General features: G+C 41.9%; 1 protein-coding gene across 2 annotated transcripts; it reads right to left on the reverse strand.

Annotated features, from left to right (window-relative positions):
- Positions 1–1,388: 1,388 nt before the first annotated feature.
- Positions 1,389–24,246, reverse strand: LOC104150428 (cytosolic phospholipase A2 epsilon-like). Of its 2 annotated transcripts, none has more exons than XM_068945977.1 (21): positions 24,175–24,246; positions 22,094–22,177; positions 19,141–19,213; positions 17,449–17,585; positions 16,914–17,045; positions 14,300–14,340; positions 13,514–13,556; positions 12,631–12,703; positions 12,264–12,433; positions 12,043–12,129; positions 10,972–11,009; positions 10,166–10,301; positions 8,875–9,011; positions 8,225–8,447; positions 7,390–7,504; positions 6,874–7,011; positions 5,144–5,251; positions 4,302–4,493; positions 3,605–3,771; positions 3,052–3,238; positions 1,389–1,903 (listed from the first exon to the last, which is right to left on the reverse strand). In XM_068945977.1, the coding sequence occupies exons 1-21, from the start codon at positions 24,226–24,228 to the stop codon at positions 1,695–1,697; spliced, it is 2,544 nt and encodes an 847-aa protein (XP_068802078.1). In that variant the 5' UTR covers positions 24,229–24,246; the 3' UTR covers positions 1,389–1,694. The 2 variants fall into 2 exon arrangements, with proteins under 2 accessions (XP_068802078.1, XP_068802079.1); XM_068945978.1 differs by lacking the exon at positions 24,175–24,246 and adding an exon at positions 22,826–22,908.
- Between the last annotated feature and the right edge of the window lie 576 nt (positions 24,247–24,822).

Below are 24,822 nucleotides of genomic sequence, written 5' to 3' on the forward strand. Positions count from 1 at the left end.
TTCACAGACATTCTTCCTGGTGCAATGCGAGCTAAACTCTCTGTTGCATCACTGACCATCCTTCTACCCCGTGTTTTAAAATGAGGAGTTACACAGAACGCTTGTCCTTGGCTGTCGTGTCCTAGAGAAACACTATGGCCTGCTCCCTCTACCAGGCTCTGATGATGCTATTTAAAGCTTCAGAGTGACATGACTCAGCCTAACACGCTGGAGGTGCTGTTATCTACTCATTTGGAAAGTAAAGATAAAATTCTGAAGATCAGCCTTGAAATATGGCCAGAAGCTGACAGCCCTTCTGCAATCCAAAGAATTTTAATACTGAAATATAACCACAGGAGTTTTTAGTAGGCCACAAATTGTAGGCTACAAATTGTAGCTGCAGTGTTGTTGCACACGGTGAGAAACTCAACACACCTTTGCAAAAGGGGGACAAAAGAGAAAACACACATTATGAATGGTTAACTTATGAATAGAAAGCTATTAAACACATTACAGACTTTTTCCCTAGTATGTTTCTGTATTCAAAATTAGCCTAGTTGAAAAGTCACTGGCAATTCATAATATGTTTGTTTTGGTGCTGGGTTTGGTGCAGAGCCAGCCCAAGAGGAATTACAGCTCAGTAGGCGCAGACCCTCTTGCTGCAACTTGCCATGCACAAGGATGTACCTGCTATAGCAAAGCTTCCCAGAGCTATCAGGGTTCTCTGCGGGTCTGCACCCTCCTTGTCTCCTCATCAGCCACAGCTGGCACAAGGCTCACAGCAGCAGCACAGGTAAAATAATTTTTTGCTATCTATCTCAAGAAGAAAAAATGACATTTCTGGAGCAGGCTGTCCTCTTTATTTGCCTTATTGCAACATGCAAAATCTTCCTTCTCTCACCAAGATCATGCAAAGCCTTTGCAAAGCCAATAGCAAGGGCAGGTAGGGCCGAGGAATGCAGGGGCCTGCACATCCTTGCTCTGTTTCTGAGGGGATCAGTGCCAGTACAGTGTCATGCTGTTCAGCTTGGTTTTGTACTCACTGAGCTACCACCTCTCATGCCAGGAGAAAGAAGAGGACAGGGAGCCAAGAAGCAGGGAGGCAGGTGCACAGAGGAGCGTGATGGTCAAGAAGTGGAGCCCCTCATCAACGCTGTCTTGCTGTCTCTGTCAACCTGGTACCCAGGGCCTGCACCTCCTCCCCCTCTGGCCAAAGCCACCCCTCTGCGGTGAGCCGTGTCCTCAGGGTCCCGTATGACATGTGCCTCTCTTTCTCTAAACACTTGCCTACAGTGTGCCGTGCCACAGGTCACAGCCCTGGCCCACTGCTTGCTGCTTGCCGTGCCACCATCTCACAAACACAAAACACAAGTTATATTAATAAAATGTTCTTTTAATGTGGTCTGCCCTGGACACATTAGACTTAAACATTTCCAACACCTTCTGAGGGTAGCTAGCACCTTCATCCTCACAGCCATCCCATCTCTGTACCATACAATGAATTGTACTCCATTATCCTGGCTGAATTGCAACGAATTGTTGCAGTGAAATTCTTTGGGAAAAAAAGGGTTCTCTTCAACCTCTTCTTTGTTCATCAGAGATCGTTACTTCATGGGGTTGAACAGGGATCAGTACCATCTTAAGGTACTGTCAGTCTCTCAGTGGGTTAAGGGGCACAACAGCATCCTCCCTTGTCTGAGGAGGAGGATGGTGATTTATTTCTTTTTCTGCCTTTTCTGTACCACTGCTGTGCGCAAGGCCTGCATAATGAGGTCTGCATTATTCAGGATGTTGTATTCTCCCAGCTGAACCAGACGATCGTACACCTTCTCAGTATATTTGACTGAGTATGTTGAATAAGGGGAACAGCGGCCATAGAGATCAACTTTGCCATCCTCCATCTCTGACTCAGAGCGCTTCTGACCTAGGAGAAATGTGTAACAAATCACGGTTGTGGGATGGGAATTACTCTGGTTACAGGCAAGGAAACTCTAATAGAGCAGAGAAAGGAGATGTCCCTCTACAGAGAGAGTCCATAATCCACTTTAGTCTTTTGGGGTTTTTTTAAAATTATTTTTAAACAAATATTTCTTTTTCAAACCAACAACTCAATCCCTAGCTCACATGGGTATCAACTGCTTCACATGACTAGGGGACAAGAACAGTGATTAGACTCTTATATGGGTCTGCATTGCAGTTTTCAGGTGTTCCTGTAGCACATATAGATACACTAAAGTCACCTGTAAAGCAACAAATCTGGGGATTGAGATAGTATGGCCATGGCAGCAGATCTGACTTGGAGACTTGAGTAAGTACCCAAGCAGTTGAGCCCAGGCTTGGTGCCATCTTGGTACAGTAGTGAGGCTGGCACTTGCTGAAGATGGTAGGTCAAAGCTGTTCACACCAGCTCCATGATGAGCTGCAATCACACCCTAATACTGCAGAGCAGATATATGCTGAGTGTCAGCTCAGGACAGGCTGGGAGGACTTCACATATATGTGACTCAAGTTAGAAAGATAGTTATTGCAAATTAAAGGATTAGAAGAGAGAAAATGGAAGTCAAAAGACAGTGGCAGCCCCAGAATGTGTTAAAGCAGGCGAAACACTGAGCCATCAAACGGAAAGGACATCCTACTTATAGAGAGGAAAAGTGAGTCCTGACAGCGAGGAGATCAATTTATAATAGAAAGAAGCTACCATGCCTCAAAGGCACATTGGAATGGTTCTGTCTGTTTCAAACCAGTACTAAAGGCCAGCTTTGAAACAAAATGGTCTACTAAAGAAAAAGGGAAGGTTATTACAGTGTGCAGTCCAGTAAAATACTTGCCGATTTTACTTATTTTATATACAAGAACTTACTTTAACTATAAGATAACTGGATGGGAAAAGATAAAGGATTACAAGTGTAATCTCTTTTGCTGGAAAAATTTTAACAAGGTAATCTTAAGCAACAGAGAGGTTTGATGTATTGAAATTAGCCAACAGTGAAGCTTAGGAGTTGGAAAATTAAATGTATTCCTTTAATAGGCTGGCCATGCTGGCATCCTTTTCTTTCGTGCTTGACTGCTTACCTGGTGCTTTGTAGTTTTGGAAGGTATCATTAATTAGTGGGAAAAATAGCAATATTGGAGCTCCTGGAGTCTCAGCCCCTTCAAAGAGGTAACATTCCTTTAGCTTTTTCCTGTCTTCTTCACTCAACTCCACCTTGGGAAATAGGATTCCTTGATCTGAGCAGTACTCGCAGGTCTGGTCCAGAGCCTGGATCAACAAACAGCAATACTAAGATTTAAAGAAGAAGCTGGTCCCAGGACTTCTTACAGTTCAGTAACAAATGAGAAATTTTCTCAGGCTAGCTCTGCAGCCCCTGCTGGAAAGCATTGCAGCAGCGGACAGAAGGTATTTGCTTTCCCTGGGTTCTTAGCACAAAACACTCTCATCATACAAGAAAAATAAATGAATATATGTACAGTCTATAAATGAAGAACTACACTGCAGTCTTAAGCTAAAAATGCCACTGGTTAAGACTTTTAGTAGAAGTAATACCTAAGCAAGCACCTAAGCGTTAAAAGCTTCCAGGCATACGGCTTCTAGGGAAGAAATACAGACTACTTCAATTTCTCTCACCTGTATCTGTGATCCTGCACTGTAATTTAAATGCAGGATGACATCCACCTTTCTCTCTGGTCTTAAAAGTGGCATGATACTTGTATTGATGAAAAATCCTGTGTCTACTAGAGACAGATATTCTTCTGATTCTGTCAGCTGGTTGGAAAATGTGTCTAACACAGTATCTAAAAAGAAAGAAATTTCCTGCTGAAAGTGGAACAGTGCAAAACCAGTTACCTGTCTAAGACGACAGGGTCATTCAGCTCTCACCCTGCAGCTGTGGTGGCCTGTTTTCCTCCCTTACACCATGACCGCAGAGCCCCTCTGGGAAGGTGGTTTGCCACATCACTGCTGTTCTGCCTTCCCAGGTCCCACTACACTCGGGGTTTGGACCAGCAGTGGCAACATTCATGAAGGAGGTTTCTTGTGCCTATCCACCGAGCATCTCTTCTGCGCAGAGAAAGCCAGGACTATTGTCAGCACCCCACGGCCCTGCCCGAGGAGGTTTATATCACCGGTGTAGCGTGGGCATGGAGCTCTGCTCTGCTGCATGCTACATCCTAGCATACCACAACTCCTGGATCTAATTGTCCAGAGATGGTCTCAAACCTTGGAGAACAGGTTTGAGATTGAACTTGGGTTTCTGTTTTGTTTTGTTTGTTTATTCTCTCCGGGGCACACTGGTCTTCCCCCAGTTTTTTCACTTCTCCCTTACCTTTCCACCTGCAATAGTGCTTGTTCTCAAGGTAGTCCTTATGCATCTGGAAGCCCTTTAGGAAGTTGTGCTCCTGGGCAACGGAGAGGCGGTCCGTAAGGGCACCGCGAAGAGCACTGCCAAGGGGTCCTGGAGGAGTGAACAGCCGAGTCCTCAGCTCATGAGGCTTTAGTGGTAGAAGAGGCTCTTCCTCTGCACAACGAAAGACCGTTAAGTTTCACCTGCTTAGAATAAGGCAATTCCCATGAATATAAAAAATAAGTAATATCAATCAGTGTTTTAGGTGTTTAAAAGGCCTAGGATGGAAAGACTTGATGAGCACTTTTAAAAAATGAAAGTGAAAATGAAATTTCTTTAAGCAGTCCAGACCTGGACAGAAAACACGACCCAGTATCAGTCAGTTAGTAAAAAACTGCACCAGACATCCACACAGTCCTGGAGAACAGACTGAATGCAGGCTTCGGAAAAGGATAACTGTTGTACTTATTTCTGGTACAGTAACTCCTACTTAACATAGTCAGAATCTTTTTTACTTTATCAATCATTTACAAATCAACCCTACTGTTCCTGAACATTTTACTCTTCCGCCAGAATCGGTGTTTAGCCCTCGATGCACATGTAGGTAACAGGATTGGAGATCTATAGATTATCCAATTATGCTTTACAGGATGGAACTTTGAAACTAATTCCTTCTGGAAAGGTGCTGTGGCCTGAGGAAACACTTAAAATAAAATGCCAAATCTACCGTGCACATGTCACGTAGCAGATGGATGTGATGATTTATCTAACATTAAATTTAGCTAATGATAAATGCACTTTAAAGAAAAAGTGTGGTAACTCACCTATATTGTCGATTTTGTCCTGGGTCCACCTGTGCCAGAAATCCTCTGATGAATGGGACAAATTCCAGATATACAACACATTCAATGAAAACAAACTACTCCACATGCCTGTAAAAGGAAAGAATTTTCCAGCTCAGATATTCACATACCATGAATCTGAAAACACTTACCATGAAATAAAATGCATGAGTTTTATGTTTTTCTTTTGCTTGTTTTAAATGGATGCTCTGTCCTTTCAATTTGTCTGCTGGTTTTTAAACCTTATTTTGGTGTCCAGTTTTTGTCTTGTGGTTCTTAGGGATACGTTTTCTTTTAATGAAATTTGAGATGTTTTTGAATTCATGTGATTCAATGAGCCTGAGTTTCCAGAAATAAAAAACAACAAACAAAGTTTACATAAAAAGGGATGAAATTGCAATCTGAGAGATTTGATGGGGTATTATATTGGTAAGGAGCTAACTACAATATGATCTTACAATTTTTCATCCGAACCTTTTCCGTTTCTTCTGTTTTGTGCATGCATTTGCCTCTGCCCCATTCCAAATTACTGGGTTAGTAAATATTTCTGTCTGTCCCTGTGTGTAGATGTAAGCAACTTTCCTCTCTTTTGCGCACCCTCAGAGGAACACAACCCACATCTGGAGACTACAAAGCCCATCCTCTGTATTTGTAGAGTTCCCTTGCTAAGAATAAGCCTCTTAACACTGAGGGAACAATTTTTGACGATGTATTTTGGAATTAGAGAAATAATTTCTCTGATTATTCCTTATGGCACATTTTCTCACCGATTTTTTATTCAGGAAGTGCAAACGTATGCACATTCAATGTAGACTTACACTAGAGTAGTATACTTTTTCCCCAGCTCTGGTTAAGTAGCCAGTCAAACAGAAGGCTGTATTTTGACTCAGTCACAAATTATCAACTTGTCTCTCTGTCTGGAAAACTTTGGGATACATAATTACCTACAGGATGTTAGATTCTCAAGAAACATGGCATTGTTGAATGATTACCTATGGTTTTCTGGCAAAACATTATTTGATCAATATGCAATGCATTTTTGACATGTTTTTGTTTTAATGTTATATAGTTGCTGTCCTAGTTCAGAGTTCTGCAAAAGGCTAGGCCTCAGGATTTAATTCTGGCTGTGTAACTTGAAATCCACACTCTTCCAAAGTTAATAGCAAAAATATTTTTGAATATGACTGTACTGTTTTCCCTGCAGCCTAGCCCAGACTACGTGGAGACTGGAGCCAGTGTGGCCAAAGCAGACTCTCCAGAGTGGGTAGCACCTGGCAAGCTCCAATACACCCTGATGCATTAGAGAGTTAGCATGCATGCTCACATAAACTGTCGACAGGCAGCGCACAGAAGACTGTCTGTGAGACAGACAAGAGATGGGATGCTTGAAACTGCTCTGGACATCACCCTTTTGAAGTAACATGACCTGAACCACAGATTCCCAGGGTCCTGGATTTTGCTGTTGGGCTGGAAGCAGTAATATACTGTTATTCAAAATTAGCTTTAAAAATCAAAATGACTTTTTGCTGCTTTGATTTGTCTTTTTTACAGTAAACTGAATTTGTGACACTAAGTATTAATTCCGAGAGGAGGTGTTTATTCTCTCCAATGAAACTGCCCTGCCAGTCATGCACCAGTGCTTTATTAGTGCTTAATTTACATATCTCACAATTAAAAACAATTATTCAGATGTTTTCCAAACAATACTTTACCTTCCAAGAAGCAGATCCGGGATTCAGGGAGCTTCTTCATCAACCGACCCATGAAGAACTCACTGCCAAAATCCTCAGAGCGAACAAAGGCTCCGTATTTTAGCAATCCCACCTCATAAGGGGTGAACTCCACCCATTCTGTGAAAAGCAACGTAAAGAATTGAACAATATTTCACTACAGCCCCTCAGCTGTAGATAAAAATGATGTTGTTGACGTGGAATAATAGGAGTTAAAAAGGAAAAGGATTTCTACAGTTCAATCTAATATTTCTGACCAATAGAAATGAATTATGAGTGTGGTACAAATGAAAACCAGTGAACAGGAAAAGTCTCTGAAATATTTTTGATTTCCCTGTGCAAAAGGTCAAAATTTCACCTGAACTCAAGGACATGATGTCAATATACGTCAGCTGAGGTCCTAGTCTTAATTGAGATGGCTTTTTTTTAGACCAAAGAGACTGTCCCCAGATTGACCCTTTTAAATATAAAGACAAAAATCAGAAATCTCCTAATTACCTTTGAAATCCAGAGTGCTATAGTTGTTCTTGACATTGACTGCAGTATAGATAGGCAATGGGTTCTGACCACAATCAATTGCCTGTTGCTGATCCGAGAGTTTATGGTTGTCTTTCTGTAATTCCAGAAATACAATTACATTGTGACAAAAATTGGCACAGGAATGATTTCTCTGCATCTAAAGTTTGAATGGCAGTAAAATTCCTGCCTTTTGATATATAACATGTGCTTGGGTTAAATTCTTTGAAATGTTTTGTATTTTCCAAAATTCCTATGAGAGTCCTATTACTGAAATATTTGCAACCTCTTTGTAAACTACTTATCCTAGACTATTTGATGACCCCTTAAGACGAAAATGGAAGGAAATGATCAAGAACAGAAAGCAACACTTAAGCTATAAGCTAGGTTAATGTGCAACACTGCAAGTTTATGTAAACTTTTCACATATATTTCACAAGTTTGTAGACCATGTTAATCTCTATTGTGGGCCTTAAGATACTGTCTGCAATTTCACTACTTATGAAGAGAATATTTGCAGACTGTGACAATAATTTTCAATGTAAAACTACCATGTTTTTTCAAAATGTTAATTTTGGAGTCTTCTCACAAAAAAAAAAAAAATCCAAAATCTCACGAGCAAGAGTAACGTTTTCCACCATGGGTGGCTATTTAAAATACTGCCACCAAATGTTTTGAAAATGACTGTGCACATGCATACACATAGAGTCTCATAACAAACTACTTTTCTCAGAACAAAAATGAAAATATTATCTCCAGAAAATAATTTTCAGAAAATTTTAAGCCACAGTAAACTCTGATTTATGGCATACTGTACCCCATCATGTAACAAAGATTCCAAGACAAGCCCCCAGAGATCTATAAAAGATGTCTTGCGGCCCTCTCTTTTCCGTTGACATAGCTGCTTTTTGTAATACTGCAGATACTCCATGGAAAGGGAATTTATTTTGCATTTTGTCATATGTTTTCGAGCCTCACTGATTTGCTTATCAAGATCCTTTTGTGACCAGTCAGCATCTCTGTACAAGTTTGACATGGTCCTAGGAGAAGAAATATATATTGAAGAGGGGAAAAAAAAAAAGAAGTCTGAATTAGCAACAGCTACATTGGATGTTTCTATTTTAAGTTTTTGATTTAAAATTCAGTAAAAGCTTCCTGTCTTAAAATATGTGTTCCCAAAGAAACTATCATGTTCCCTTTTAAAAGTCAAAATTGATATTCCCTGTCAGAATAACTTGAGCAATTTTTCATAAGTTATTTTTTAAAAGATGCTTATTTTCATGTTGTTGCAAACTGTGCACCTTTCCCCTCTGAAAAGACTTTAATCTGTCAGCTTCAGAAGAAGATCAAAAAATAGGGCTATGAAGAAGGCGTTAGAAGTTGGCTATTGCACGCAAGCTTTAACATCCTTCAGTGCATCAGTGCCATGAAGAAGACTCGCAAGAAGAGCTGCTCAGTCCTACTCACCACGTTGTACCAGACAAGCCAGTCAAGTATGTAGCACAGTCTAAGACATTGAGCTTCTTGAGGCCCAACAGACTGCCATACAGCGCGGTCAAAGATCTCATCCCTCCTCCTGTTGTCATGATCGCTACCACTGGGACCTGTGAAGCACACAAACAGAAGGAGGCTGGTGTAAAACAACAGGCTGCAGGTGGACCTGGAGTGGGATGCCAGGCTCTCGACAGACCCCTCCTATTACACTAAGCCTGGGGCAGGATGGCACAGACTCATGCATCTCACATGCCCAGACGCAGACTTCTTTCCATCGAGTGTCTACTGAACCAAATATACCACCTATTTAATAAGGAAGGACAGGAATAATAGTAACAATAATTTTTAATTAAATACTGACACTTCTTCTCTCAAATGTGTTCAACACAGAAGTCTGGTTCAAAACAGAAGAATATGCGTTCATCCAAGACAAAAGAAACAGTAAGAGGGACAGCATGAGTTGTAAAGGCAGGAAGAAAAACAAAATCTCACAGGTCCAAGGAAAAAGAGGAAGGATTATCAACAAGGGTGATAATGATAGGGTAAAGACTGTGGGAAAAGGGTCAGAAGAGAGGAAAGACCATGAAATATTTGAATTGGGAAGGAAAAGAAGCCATAGCCATAGGCAGGATTATGCAGGGGGGAGTGAAGTGGCAAAGGGAAAAAAAAGGTAAGGAGCTTCACTGAGTCAAACTGTAGTGACACATGAAAGGATCAGAGATGGACAGCAAGTAAAAGAGCATGAGAAAGTGGGACAAAGGAGAAAAAGGAGGATACAGATTATAGAGGAAGAGTACCAATTTTCTCTTCTTAACAGCAACACTTGCAGAAACATACGAAGGTGTAGGACAAAGGGAAAATGTCACTGGAAGAAAAGTCATACAGCTGGATGGGATGGTGACAGGGCAGAGGGAGGAGAAAATCAGAGGATACTAAAACAAACTGGATTATTTAGAACCCTTCATTCCCATGACATTGAGATGCAAACAGGACAGGGTTATGTAGATTTCAGGATTTAGCCAGGGTAGGGCTTGTGGGGACTAAAAACAGACATTTTGGAGAAAACAGAGGAGAAGGTCTAGGCAACAGTAGAGGCTGATGTAAAGAACAGAAGAGCAAGTGAGTGCAACCCAGGCTTGATCCTTGGTGTCTCTTGGCTGCCCAAGCTGTGGATATAGTGAATATTCAGTATCACACTCAGTGTCCTCGCTGCTGTTGTCCCCACTGCTAAGCGCTCAGATGTTTCGAAGTTTGCCCTACAGACCTCATGCTCCAGCAGATCCTGTTCCAGCTGGAGGACCTTCTTCAGAGCAGCAGCAACACGCTTCTGCCTTTTGAGTAGAAAATCTTGCTCCTCCACACAGAGGTCAAACCCTAAACGAATATCAAGGCGGTCTGGGCTGGAGCAGAGATCAGGAAAATTATATTATTGATCAACAGTCTCAGAATTTACAACACAAATAAATCAACCAGTTCCACAAGGTATTGCATTTACAGGAAGAGTCTTTCCTACGCTCCCAAACAGTTACACAAAGCTGTATGGAAGAACGATGGAAAGAGGGACCGTGAAATTTCTAAGCAGTTATCAAAAGCAAACTTGAGAAAAGTCATTCCTGCAGACAATTCCTGACTGATCGGCTGGCTGGATTCTGTCATATTTTAGCCAGTACTGACAGCTGCGTGGAAAGTTTCTAGCTTTTATCTAGAAGCAGGCCACAAAGTATGCCTACTTAACGATCAACAAAACTAGATGATCAACTGCACTGTTATACAGTATTACAGAAAAGATTAAAAACTGTGCTGCAGATAAAGCCAATAAAGTCGTGCAAAAATAACTGGCTAATAATATTATTTCTTATATTTTATGTGTCATTCCCGTGTCAATATGGATTATCTACATACATTGTTATTTTTACACATATAGGTTCAGTTTTCAGCACAAATGAATTCCAGATCACTTGTTCACATAACCTACTGTCCTGCTGTAAGTGCATCCTCCCCAGTAACAAGCGAAGGGAGAGAGTTTGGCTAAGGAAGACGTTAGCCTCCAAGAGAGGACAGATCTCTTACCAGTCTTCTGCCTTTGCATGTAGATCGAATCCTTTATCCTGGAAAGCAAGAATGGGAGAGGTGCCAGTATGATAATCGGCTTAAGCATTCCTCCCCTTCAGTCTTAGAGGGAATTTAGTCGTGTGCTGTCCTAGCAATCCCAGCAAATCAGGGGCTCTGAATAGTCCAGCAGCCTATGTGAATTGACCACAATTCTATTGTGGGCTATTGACAGGGAAGTTATTCAATATTTCCCAGTCCTTTCTAGTAAATGTAACATCTTAAGATAGCTGCTGTTTACAGAGATAAGTAATTAAAATTAATAACTTACTCTTCCTATAAATATCATCTCTCATAGGCTATCACAAGGCAGACAGCAAAAATAAAGACACTACTATTGTACACAGCAGCATTTGGTTTTCGCTTTCTGTGGTTTATATCCCACAACAACAGTAATCCTTTGATTCTGTAAGTACTTTGCTTAGCATGGATCTAAAGGTGCTTTACAAAGCTTGGTCAATGCCAGCAGAGACTGGCACTACTCAGTTCCAACATTAGTTCAGGTGCCCCACTGGTGTGAGATGAGGGGAACAGCAGTGCCTCCAAATCTAGCATGAAGTAAGATCAGGACAGAGTGACAAGATTCCCCGTGTTTCTGCACCCATTCAAACAGAGCAAAATACAACCTGGCTTTATCACCTAATGAGCCACCTTTTTTTTTAATTTTGGCATTTCTATGTGCATGATTCCAGCATCAGAAAGTACCTGGTAATCATCAGAGCATTTCAAAACGGCCAAACGAGTCAGGAAAATGTCCAGTGTCCGCAGGCAGAAACTGAGGTCTCTGCTCTTCAGACTCACTATTCCCATTAAACTACATCTGTGCAATGTCCCCGGGCCCCCCGATCCCATGCATAGAGTCACCAGGCTGTACTGGAATGAGACCAGTCTTTAAGGCAGGGAGATGCACTGCCAAGGACAGGGAAGAGCTGGATGCCCCTTGGAGTCTCCAAGGGATTGTACAAGTTCCTGAAGATGCCAACTTCGACATTCAGATTTCTTAACCTCTCCCACACAACAGCAGGCACTCACCTCTGCCAAGATCATTTTTTTTCCACTTGGAAGGGAATGAAGTTCCACAGCTGGGGAGCCTGCATTTCTATCATACAAGCAGGAGTGCTGAAAAATATATCCAAGTTTATATCATCAGAAATGTTACTCTCTTTCCACAGAGACAGATTAACGTTACTATTTATGGTGCACGTTATTTTACATGCCACTAGTAAGTTTTACTAAATCCAGTTAAAACATACAATGGAGGAATGAGGTTTCTTCCCTGGTAGTGTAACATCGAGTGTTGGCTGCTTATATTTGGCGTAGTGGAAAGTGGCAGGAGCTGCAGAGCTAAAGACAGGGTCAGATCCCAGTGTGATGTCTTGAGTGTCCTCATAAGATCCTTTCACTTTGAAGAAGAATTCTTTTTCTAAATAAGTGATAAAAAGCAGACACAAAACAGTTTTATTATCTGCCTTGAAACAAAACTAGTTACAAAATCTATTAGGAGGCTGTTCTCATGTTTGGGATGTGTTTTTTTTCTAATCTTTTGACAAGACTAGCCAATTGCCTTCATAATATTAGCATCTCATGATTTAAACACAGCTGAAAGAGAAATAACCTCACTTGATACAGATTTCTTCTGCTTTTTCTTCTTCTTCTCAACCACCTGAACTTCCAAGCAGCAGATTTTGCGAGACTGTAAGAGACATGAACAATAAAATACTTCCTGACAGAGAAAATTTCAGTCTGAGATTGTGTTTCCTTCCCTAACCTCTTACTGCTGATATGAGTGCCATATAGGCTGTGCACTTAGTTTCCTGAGAAAAACTTGTCCCTCAAGGCAACTCTGCTTTCAGATTCTTGCTGAGATGGAAAGAGTCTCTGAGAAATCAGATGCAGCCACTGCAAAGGCAGGTGGCTATGGCGTGGAGGAACAGGGCTTGCACAACGGAGCAGGTAAGGGCAGGCTAAATAACAGCACTCTCGGGATCCTAACAGAGATGCAAAGGACTAATTTAAACAGAAATACTGAGGAAGCAAAGCTAATAAAGGAGCAAGTGCCATGGTCAGAAAGTCCTTGCGTGAAATGTGCAGGCATGAACGCAGGAAATGGCGTGCACTCAGGACAGGAGAAACTCCGTCTCTTTGGCAATACAGGGAGTTCTGGAGCAACAATATCCAAGGGACAGCTCACAACTACACCCATATCTGTGTCTTTCACTGTAAGGTACCTCGTACAATAGGGCTCATACCTAAATCCCTTCCTTGTGCTGTCTTTGCAGTATTGGAGGAACACTAGCATGGGGAATCCTACAGCTCTTCCAGTCACAACCTCTCCGTAGGTGACATGCATGAGGATGTATCATAAGGCAGATGATAAAGAGGGAAATCACATTGTTTCAGTGCTAGTCTTGCTTATTCAAAGAATATGTTGGCATGATGACTGTGAGTCAAGTGAAAGAAGTGTGGCAACAGGACAAGAAAGATGACAAAACATAACACTCACCACTAGTACTCCATTAGTAATGATGGTTTCAGGAGGGCCTGAACTACGAAACAGAAAGAAAACTACATTTTTAACAAGTCGATGTAATTACAGTATAATTCATGAGTCACACCCTTCTCTTGATTTTACTCTTGCTTATTTCCAGTTGTGTTTTGGATCTGAACAAAAAATTCCAGGAGAGCTGCAGTACAAGCCTCCTCATGGTTCCCTGTCAGGGCATAATCATCATCGTACTAGCTATTCCCGTCCTGGAGCTCAGCAAAATAAAAGTACTATAGGGCCAAACCATGTAGTGATGTTTTTCTGGTAAATCCCAAGTTGAGACTGTAGATGACTTCAGTGAATCCAGCTTTTTCAGAATTGCAGCGTGTCCGCCGACTGGACAGAAAGGGCTCTAGATCAAAATTTGGTGCAGTGTTCCAGTGCACTGTTATACTATGAAGGGAGGCAAATCCCCTAGCTAGTCTCAAAGGCAAACTAGGAAGCTAAAATGAACACCAGGCCCAGTAATTTGGTCTTAACCAATATCCATTACAGGAGAGAAAAAAAAATATTAAAAAAGAGATTTTAGGGAATTCTGCCTGTCTGCTTAAAGTTCATGGAAGATCATCCTGGCATGCACTAATTAGTCAGACAGCACATGCCACAGATTCCGTGGAAAACCATGTTTGCTGTCAACATCATCAAGGAACACTGTATTCTGGACAATTATGTTAGATGATTTCACGCCTCTGAACTGTTGGGGTTTCTTTGCTGCAGATTATATTACTTTTGACATTTACTCACATATTATCCAATGCAAATCCGACCTCCAGCTCCTCTTTTCTCTGGGGAAAAAAAAAAGTATTTGTGATGAGTCTACTGGAAGTTCTGATAATGCAAGTTCTCTTTCTCATAAGGTAGGTGTGCATGCATTATTCATGACTGGCAGAGCATGTAAAATATCGATGCCTGCCATCCTACTCATGCGTGTCTTGAGCCTCAAGATTGTTTTTTTGATACAAAGATTCTGCGTGTCAGCAACAGCAGGATTTCACAAAGAAGTCAGCTTGCCTGCTTCTGCTGGGAGCCCCTGGTGCATAGGGGACAGACCAGACTGAGATGCTGTCTCAGTCTACCAGTCCGCCAGTGAGAAGAGAAAGAGGGTCTCCTGCTAGGAACTGCCAAATCCTTCTGGTGCAAGAAAGAGAAATGGTAACATGCAAAGCAGCTGTGGAAGAGGATAACCAGTTCATTTGGCAACATGCTGGGGGCATAGAAGCAAAGGTATATCTAATATTAAGGCCTTATCTGCCAGTAGTGAAGGAGAGCAGAGTTCCTTGATAGAAGACAGAAGAATTGTACTCCGCGTTAATCGTGCTTAGCAGGGGCAAAAGTACTTATTGCATTAAAGACATCCAAAAGTACCTAATACAGGACAAAACAGTGTTATGAAGGCCTGAAAAGTATGAATTCTAACTACTGCAGCTGTGCAAATGCAGTAATGAAAGGCTTGGATATGCCACCCATAACCACCTAGATAATAATCGCTAGATTATAACAGGCAGAATGTTTCTGCTCCATGAAAGGGCTAGTGGAAGTCTACACACTGCTCCTCTGGTATTTTGCAGTGAAAGGAGTGTTCAAATAAGGCATTTAAAGATAACGAACTGCAGAGAGGAGTCTGGGTGTGTGTAGATAAGGCAATTAACCAACTGAACGGTGAATGACAGACACACAAGAAAACAGGAGGGAACTGGAAAAGCAGAGGGAGTGATTGAAAGTACAAGAAGATGGGATGTGCCTTTTCATCTTTTCGGCTCCGGTTGTTCGATCCTGGTATTTGGTTGCTAGAACATGGTTATCCAGGCATTTACTGGTGTCCCTAAACAAAGAAACCAGCCTGAGAAGACCAGTGTTGCTGGACAAGGCTGAGGGGAGCTTGCCCTCTGGCTAACATGAGTTCAGAATCAGGCTCCGGAAAGGTAAATTGCAGCTAATAGCTGAACAACCACACTGTGCTATGCCAAGGAGCTGGGAAGCCAGCAAAGGAACAAAGTAGCCAGTGATGTGGATAAATAGCTAGAAGCAGCAGCCAAGAGTACATTCACACCATTTTTTTGGTCAGCATCATTGCTGTCTCAGGCATATTGCGGGAAACCAATGGCTTCCTCAAGAGCCTCCTTCTCTTTGGACTGATACCGAACATCATTGAACTGTCTGCTCCAGGGTAGCCCTGCCAAGGTGCTGTACTAGGCCTCTAAACATGCAAGAAACTTCTGCAAAGTCACCTACAGTTTTCATTGCAGGCTTCATCTTTCCCAGCAGAGGGCAGAGATCCCCAAGATACATACTTGCAATTTATTGCGTAATGCAGTACTGCTCCCGAGCTTAACATGGGGCTGGCTAGACGTTATGCGCTGATGTCCCAGGTCACCCACATGCATGCAAGAAGGCTGATGTGATGGACCTGCATGCAGCTCAGATCAGTGACAAGGCATGGAGTCAGCAGCCTCTTCAGCCAGAGGACACATCCATGTTCCTTGTGCTTTTCACACAGGGTAGAGGGTTTTCCTAGTGGCAGAGGACATCCCTCCTTACATGAGCTTCCCAGTACACCTAACAGAGGCAGGGCTTTATTTCAGTCCTAACGTCCTGGCTGTTGTTGTTTTGGCCTCTCTGGTAGAAGTTAACAGCCCATGAAGGTTCTCCACAGAGGTGAGTAACAAAAATTCACCTCTCTCCGCACCTCAGCATTGGTAATGGCAGCGCAGCTGGACACTGAGTAAAGGCCTTAACGCCCAGCACTCTGCTCGGATGATCCTCCTGTGCGGCTACACATTATGTCATCTTTTATCATTTCAGAAGTGACTGTACAATATAGACCCCAAATTTTCAAGTGTGACTTTCAAAGCTTCTCTGGACGTTCTAAATAGGAATATTTCATGTCGGCAAGTCGAGTGACGGGATTTAGACACCTTCTTCGAACACGCATGTCACAGCCTACAATTAGCAACTATTTTTATTCTAGTTTGGTTCGACGTTTGGGTCCCATTGCAGAGTCATCACTTGCTAATTACTAGGTTAAGTAACAAGGTATGACAAAAAGCGTCATGTGACTTTTATTGGTATGGACAAACTCCTCTAAGATCCTCCATGGGGGCAGGCTCAGCAAAGAGACAACTTTGCAAAGTTTACTAGCCTCTGTGACCAAACATATCAACCCAAAACTCTTCACTGTGCCTGCAGATCCAGGATTGAAAAGGCTTTCCCAAGTCAGTGCGAAAAACAACTTCCTTTTATGTAACTGGGCAATCCATACATGAGAAGGAAAAAAGAAATGCTGCAAATAACATTTTAGACAGAAAAGCAGATGAAAATGTTCTTGTTAACCAACTCCATTTCTTATGTCAGACCTCACCTGTGTATCACACTTGAAGTGCATGAAAACTTGTTCTCCCAGAGAAAGTTTCGCAATATCAAAATATACCGTGAAGAGGTGATCATCTCCAGTAACGACATCCTTATCATAGAGCCCCAGCTCCAAAACGTTCTGGGAAGGGAAGGGAAAGACTTTAGAAATGCGACCGGTTTCATTCAAAGCAGAAGATCCTGTGGATAGTTTTTTTATTTAGCTTTTGCAAGGAGTAGGAGGAAGGAATGAAAGAGAGCAGGAAGGAAGGGAGGTGGAAGAGAAGTAAATTGCATGCACCTGTCTAGCTATGAGGAGGAATGAGGAGATTAGAGACATCGCAAAGGTCATCGTCTACATGTGGCTGAATAATATACTTGTCTTTCCTGGCATGGAATAACATCACAAAGACATGTGTTATTCTCACATATTTCTCCATCTTTTTCTGCCTCTCAGGAAAATTACTTATGTCCCCTTTGCAAAAGAATGAAACCTGGTGGTTGCTCCGTGGATTGCAGTTAACAGGGAAGTCTCTGCTCTGTACCTTGACCTGACCCTGGATTCTGAAGTAGAAGGTTTCATTCCAAACTGGATCTTTGCAATTCTTGATGGTTTTAGTCTGATATTTGTCAGTTGAAGCAGTTGGCAGCCACAGGCTCACGTAGCAATCAGTCTGGCTTACTGTGTGTTAGAAAAACACAAACACATCTAAAATGAGAATTTACTCTAGAAGACTGAATGAACTGAACAACATGAAGTTTTGTTTTCTAAAAGAGAGATATTATGATACCTGATGTCATATTTGTCCAACATAAATGTTACAGGTCAGATAACAGGAATGGAGAAAAAAGAAGAGGGACCTGATTCTTCTCTGAATAAATACAATTAGAGATATAATAAATGCATTATAAACAAAAGGTTTTCTCCTTATACATCATCAGTCAATCAATTAAGCCCAGAACAGAAAAATAATTCGGTGGCACCTGTTCCATCACTTGGAATGCCAGATTGTTTGTGGCGTATTTTTCAGATTTGGGAGCCAGTTTCAGCTCTTGCAAAAGGGACAGTTGCAGGGAAACCAGCAAAGTGGAACTGTGGAAGTGGGAATGCATAGCGCAAATAAATACACACATAAGTTACTGTTGAGGAGTTTTAGCACTACAGAAAGGCAAGCAGAATAATTTAGACACAGGTACATGCTTGAAAAAAAACAAATTGCATTGTGGGTTTACTAATACTTAGGAACTACTAGCTAATGAGGTCATAGTGACTTTGTCCACAGGTTTGAAAGGAAATTGCATGGGATATTTGTGTTAGGATATTGGGTCATGAGTTAGTTTTGTTGTAGTTTGGAACAAAGTGCAAGGTCAAAGCTGCAATAATATATCGTTTTACCTGTAGGGATTTGTGAGAATTGTATCCTAACACATTAACCAAGAAGGGCAAGAGATGCTTGGAAAAATGAAGAGGAAGGAGTGTAAAATTAGGTATGAAGAGCACATAACAGAGGGTAGTTTTCCAAGCCTTTCCTTCAAGTAGTAGTTTGAGACAGCATATCTCCTTGTTTCTGCAAGTGTTAAGGAAATAAAGCGATTGCTTTGATTGTAGCCAGATGACAGAACATTTAAAAACAAGACAAGGAAAACGCTTCTCGATTTCTGCACAGGTAAAGCTATAATCTTCTTCTATAATTCAGATGTGAGCTATCAGAAATGAACCTACAAGAAGCAGCAATTCCTAATGGGGCTTTATCTGGGAAAGTTAGTTCTCGGGGAATTGGGGTGGGCACCCCACCACTTTGGACTAGTTACCTATGAGAAAGCTTTGAATATATAGTTTGAGATAAGGTTATTTCATTGTCAGTGTTTGCTCCCTTATTCCAACCAGTTTGTGTCTTCTGTTACATGAATATATTCCAGGGGAAACCACAGGAGACCTTCCCATAGTTCTTGCTTTCAAAAGACTACAGTAACTGCTTTGCCCGTTCTCTTTGGGGTTGCAGAGAAATTTGTGGAACACGTACAACTGAAACCCTGTTCAGTGACCTCTGCACTGGCATGCAGAATGTGGCTAAAATAAAGAATAGGACCAACAGCCATGCTCATTGCTGAAAACAGTATGCCTGTGAGGGGACTTTCTCCATCCACAGCAGAAATCTAGAAAGCCCTTTGCCTTGGAGCAGGCCCAGCTAGTCCAACAGGTCAAAGGGATTGTACAGAATGCTACTGATACTCACAGACATCTGCCTGGCGGATATTTCTCGCTCTTATGATTCTTATAGTCAGCAAGTAGCACGGAGATAATTCTATCTGCAGGAAAAAAAAAGAAAAAGCATACAAAAAAGAGGAATGAATACTAAAAGTATACAAAATATTTAGAAGATAGAAATGGTTGGGAGCGAGATATCCAAATCATAAGCAATTTACTCAGTTGAACTTTTCTATATAATTACAAAATGGCCAATATGTTTGTGTTCATACTGATATTTAAGTCAAGTACTAGACTGAAACGCTTCTCTACTGGTATAACATGACTTGTGGATTTGTATTATTATAGCAAATTTCTTTACTTTCCAACTAAAATCCAGCTAGGCAAAGTGGTGAGATTCAGACTCAGCTTGGCAGAGGTAGTCACTTGGAGAATTTTTAAGGTAGAAATGTTAGAATATAAATCAGCAGGAAAACGTTACTCCAGAGGTTCTAAAATAACCAAAGGTATTTAGTGCCACTGAAGGCACACAGACAGGTCATGACGCTGCCTACTGACCACTTGTACTGCAAAATGACTGCACGAGGGCCAGTGTCAGCCCTGAAGTGACACTAGGATGATGCTGACCTCATTAGTGCTAGTGAGAAGCACATGCAACACAGATACCATAGGAGAGGAGAATAGGGCTTCTACTTTGTTCGAACCTGTCCAAGTGAAGCAATTTAGTGCGTGCTCTGTGTTAATAATGTGCCAAGTTTACCTTCTATGAAAAGTGAAAACGCATCACTATTCACAGACTCAATGGAATATATGTCTACATGGGGTCTCCTATAATATTTAACTTGAGTGTATTAATACTTGCAACTGGGGCTAGGGAATATATACTGACCAGATTGGGGGCAGTAAGCAAGCAAGTTAATGAAGAATAAGGCAAAAGTAACCTTCACGTAACCAAAGCAACCAGTCCTAGGAAGAGCTAGCAGCAACTTTTGTGTTCAGTTGCATAACGGATGACTGGATATGTAAATCAAGGATGTCAAATCATGTTAAGTATACAAAGACTAGCTCAGATGAAGATAATCAAAAGCACTTGCATTTGTGTCTAAAACCTAACTCCAAGGGAATATAAATGAGGCATGTATAGGCAGAAAATGATCAGAGAGCCACCAGAAAGGTGAGGGGGCTCTGTAAGACCTTAATGCTCTGAGATTTCAGTGAGGACAGAGCAGAGGTGAAGGAAACTGAAAGCAACTAAGAAGCAATACTGTGCTGAGTATATTTTGGTGCTTAACACATTTTTTTCATGTAAGCCTTCTGTGTTCAGCTTGATAAGATTCCCCACGACCTTATTTTTGCCATATAAAGCTTTTACTAAGCTGCCTGCTAGCTGTTGAAAAATCAGGTAAGCACGGGTTACCAATGCAAAATGGGAAGCACAAATCACCCCGAGGGGAGGCTGGAGAAGTGGCCATAGTCAGGAATGCAAAAAAGTGACGCGAGGAAGGGCTTGTGCTGATGGCGGCTGGCTGTGGAGAAGGCATTCTCCTGGAAGAGCTCAAATCAATTTAAGGAGCAGTGTCCTCTGGAGTCACCCTCGTGACCTGTGGTGATCCAAAAGCATCAGAGAGGGACTGCAAATTGAACAAAGCACTGCCAGTACTCAAGCGTGGACATACCTTGATACAGTCAGGGAGTCTTAGTTAATGTCATATAGGTATAGCTAATGAAGAGATAGTTTCATCATGGGTTGAGTTTTGACTTAAAAAGCTTTAGAGTTTGGTTCATTGTTCTAAACATTTAATTATCCTTGAATTATAGAGAGTGGCACTTTAGAATATGCTTTCTTATCTTCAGCTTTCCATTCAACTAATCAACAGAAAGAATGAATATTCTTAAACCATAAGCACAATGCTTGTTACTCAGCATCTTAACTCATCTCAAAACAGAAGGGGCAGTACTTAATTATTAATAAATGACAATAAACTAGAGATAACAAAGTTAAAAGAACCTTAAAGGACTCCTATGTCTGGTGCCACTTTTTGTACCCAGTACAAAAATAACATTAGTACAAATCATATCCAGCTCCTTGCACTCAGGCTTTCTGTAGAGATGCAGAGTGGGGTTCAGACAGGCCCCTTTAAACTGGCATCATGCTGCCTTTACTGCTTTGCTAGCTCATCCCCTACAAAATTCATGATTCACTAATGTGAGCACAGATGGAGCCCATCATGCTCTGGGGAATCGTGGACAATTTAGCAGGCTCCTTTCATTCCTTACAGCCATTACTGGGGTTTTTCTTGAGCCAGAACCAAGTATAGTGGTAGATATATAAGAATGGAGCAAAGTGCTATAACCCAGTCTAACACTAAATACGCTCTCTGGTGGCAAAAGCAAAGTCATAAGGAGTTATTTTATTGGTGGAAAAATGCCTTTTTAAGCAAATCCGGTCCCCTGATTTCCCAGGGGAAAGATTGCACGTAACATGCCTGAAGTCTCCTGGGAACTAGTGGCTGGGCTTTCTTTCTTTGTAGAGGCCAGAAGTAAGCTCAACTCAGGGAATCAGGTGTTGAAAATCCACTGCAAGATTGTGCCAAACTCTTTGTGGGTGTAAGTGGCACAGTTTCGCAGCTGTTATTACCTACACTGACAGTAGATATGCCCTTGTGCTTTAGCAAGGCACGTTTAGCAGGAAGTCCATTCAAACCCATCCTTTTAGAAGATACTGGTCTTATTAAAACAGGTTTCATTTCCCCTTGTACCAAGGATAGAAAACAACACTAAGACTTTAACATGAAGCAACACTGGATAAGTGAAGTGATCAAAAAGATAAGCAGAAGGGTGTTTCACTGAGGAAGCTGGATGTGCTGTGGTAGCTAATTAGTCTGTTAAACAGATGATTAAACCCATCTGTTCCAACCCCGGCACCACTCAGCAGAAAAGTCCCTTTTAGAGTTTTCTTTTGAAATTCTCCTTTGCAGTACCTTGGTATCAGAAGTCCATTGTTCTCCATCAGGATGCAGCCGCATAACTCCATCTCCTACCGAACTGGTTTGTGTGGTCAGCTCCTGCAACAAGAAGGGCTAAAGTTACCCCCAGAAAAATCATCCTATCTCTTAAAAGCAGTCTTTGTTATGAATTCATAACTGTGAAATAGAGAAAGAGAGCCCATGGCGGGTGCTCTCCACAGAGCCTCAGTGGGTAAGGATGCTCCCTGTTGTGGCCAGTGCCACTGCCAGCGATAGAACTGCCCCAGCAAACCTGAGCAGAGGCTACCAGGCAGGTGAGGTCCACCCTTGGGTGACGCATGGGGAGGAAGGCTACTCTTAGCTCTACCTATTAAAGGAACAGCAAACCTGCCTCCAGTAAACACTCCCTGTAATTAATTTTTCTCCTTGAAGCTCATCTCTGTGCTATTTGGTACTTCTTTCTAAGGTCATGTTTCTGAAAAGAAGACAACTCAAAATATGCAAAAGGGACACCTTTTAAACAAAATCTTACTCTCCGAGCAGTTTTCCCTTCCTTCCTATGGCTCACTATCTTTTTTTTGTTTGTTTGTTTAGATAATGATCTCCTGAAGCATTGACTTCCTTCTTCCTCTGCAAAGAGTCATTTATAGTCAATGACAGGTCATGCAAATAGTGCCATCTTTGCCCTGCATACAGCATAATCGCTGACATCTCAGACACCCTTGCTTTGTTCTGCACCCTTCTTACCTGAGACAAAATGTCATCTTGCTCCATTGTGGTAGCTGTTACGTGCACGTACAGTGTTATCAGTGGCAGAGCAATTTCACATCTCCCAGCTTCCAGAGACACGAGTGATTTAAACGTCTCGTATGCAGGTGAGCAACTGTTTTATAAACTGACTCAGAGCCCCACCTCTGATTTCTTAAACCCAATACTCCCCTCCCATTTTTTTACACTAGGAAACTGAATCCTGTAGCAGAATGAGAAGGGAAAAAACCTTTGGCTGAACAATAGCTGGAAGTATGCTGTTCAGGTCTCTTTGCCCAATACTGGCCAATGGCAAGTTTACAATTAAAGGTAAGAGAAAGATGCTGTTTTACTTGAACACTACATTTTCACTCAGCAAGTCCCCGGAACCTACGGGAACATATACACTGCAATAAGATGCAGCAGTAGTATGTTAAATGCATTTGGTTTATCTGTGATAGTAAGAAGGATACAACAGCTAAAGGAAAAACAGGGACAATACCATCGCTCTCAGACTACATTGGCTCTAGCAAAAGCCAGCTCAAGGATTTCGGTACCACATACCCCTGCTCTTCCAGGTCTAGGAACACAGAGCAGAGACACTCATACAGTGTTTTCTATCTACACAGTCTAAGTCCAGCAGGGCTGAATCTCTCCTCAGATGGTTTTCTTCTTTCCCTCTTCCTTCCTATGGCTCGTTATTGCTTTTTTTATTTAGAAAATGAGTCCTGAAGCAATGACTTTCTTTAGCTGAGCTCCACCCCCATGAATGGAGCTCCACCCCCATGAGCTCCACCTCTGTCGCTTCCACGCTTGGCCGTAATCTAGTTATATTTAAACGCTTCTGCCTGACCCAATGAACCCTGCCAACTGGAGGCAAAACACGGTGCCAGCTCCACGCTACCCTCTGCGCCAGTGGAACAGCTCCTCTGCAAACCTGACAAACCAGCCACCGCTGCGAAACAGCTGCACGTACCCGCATGTACGTTGGGCAGCATCCAACGCACCCATACTGTGGAAACCAGCATGGCTCACAACTCACTAGAAAAGGATTAAAGAGAGCGGTCAAAAACTGCCATTATCTTCAGCAGATCAACACGGTTTCAGGGAGGGGGAGGGAATTCTTTGGCTTCCCTGTTGTCCTGGTATATTGTCTATGAGCAAAAAGTTAGCCATTTCCTGAGCATTCTTGAGCTTAATTGTTAAATATTGTTACTAGCCAGCTCGATTCGCCTTTGCACATTCACGTGTCAAATAATGTCAGCAGTCATCATGGCCAACTTGGTAAAATAAATTTTTGCTATAGGCTACGTTATTTCACAAGACTGTGAAGAATTGTGTCTACATACATGGCATGATTCCTCTGTGTGCCAGCTGCAATTATACAGCTTGATGAAATGCATTTTTCATTAAGTCATAGAAGAGCTTTGGCAACATCTGTGTCTTTCAGTCATAGTTAAAGGCAACGCTTTGTTATTATACCTCCTTGGAGGACTGAGCTATAAAGTAGACTGTTCACCAGGACAGAGCTCAGAGAAAGTTGCTCTTAACAGCGCTGCTGGCTGACAACTGTCCAGAGGTGCTGATCGTGGGGCTGCATCACCCCGCTTTTCAAAAGTAAACTCAGTTTTCAAACTCTCTCAAAATTAGAGTTTCAAAGTTTTCAAACTCTCTTTTTCAAAAAAAAAAAAAGTTTTTTCAAAACTTTTTTCAAAAAGTTTTCAAACTCTCTCAAAATTAGAGGGAGTTTGTGCTGAGCAGGTGTGTGAAGCAGGCCAAACCAGGGGTGATGATCACAGACTCCCAGATCAAAGGGAAAGCTTACGCCTGCTTGTCCACCACGCAGTCCCAGACCCGTTAGCCTGACGAGCGTCCGGCAGCGAGGGCATCAGCCGAGCTGTGACGCAGGCTGCTTCTCTGGGGTACGATGTACTGCAAAGTTATAACCGTTCTTCCGTCTTCAAGAATGATATTTGTAATCCACATTAGAGACAGCT

Source organism: Struthio camelus, chromosome 5, assembly GCF_040807025.1.
Source record: "Struthio camelus isolate bStrCam1 chromosome 5, bStrCam1.hap1, whole genome shotgun sequence".
In the NCBI taxonomy this organism is placed as follows: Eukaryota; Metazoa; Chordata; class Aves; order Struthioniformes; family Struthionidae; genus Struthio; species Struthio camelus.

Coding starts and splice junctions, on each gene's coding strand:
- LOC104150428 (XM_068945977.1), bottom strand. CDS start 24,228: ATGCATTTCATCAAGCTGTATAATTGCAGCTGGCACACAGAGGAATCA. Junction 22,178..24,174: donor ACACAGAGGAATCATGCCAT/GTATGTAGACAC, acceptor TTCTTGTTGCAG/GAGCTGACCACACAAACCAG. Junction 11,010..12,042: donor AAAAAATGATCTTGGCAGAG/GTGAGTGCCTGC, acceptor CTTGCTTTCCAG/GATAAAGGATTCGATCTACA.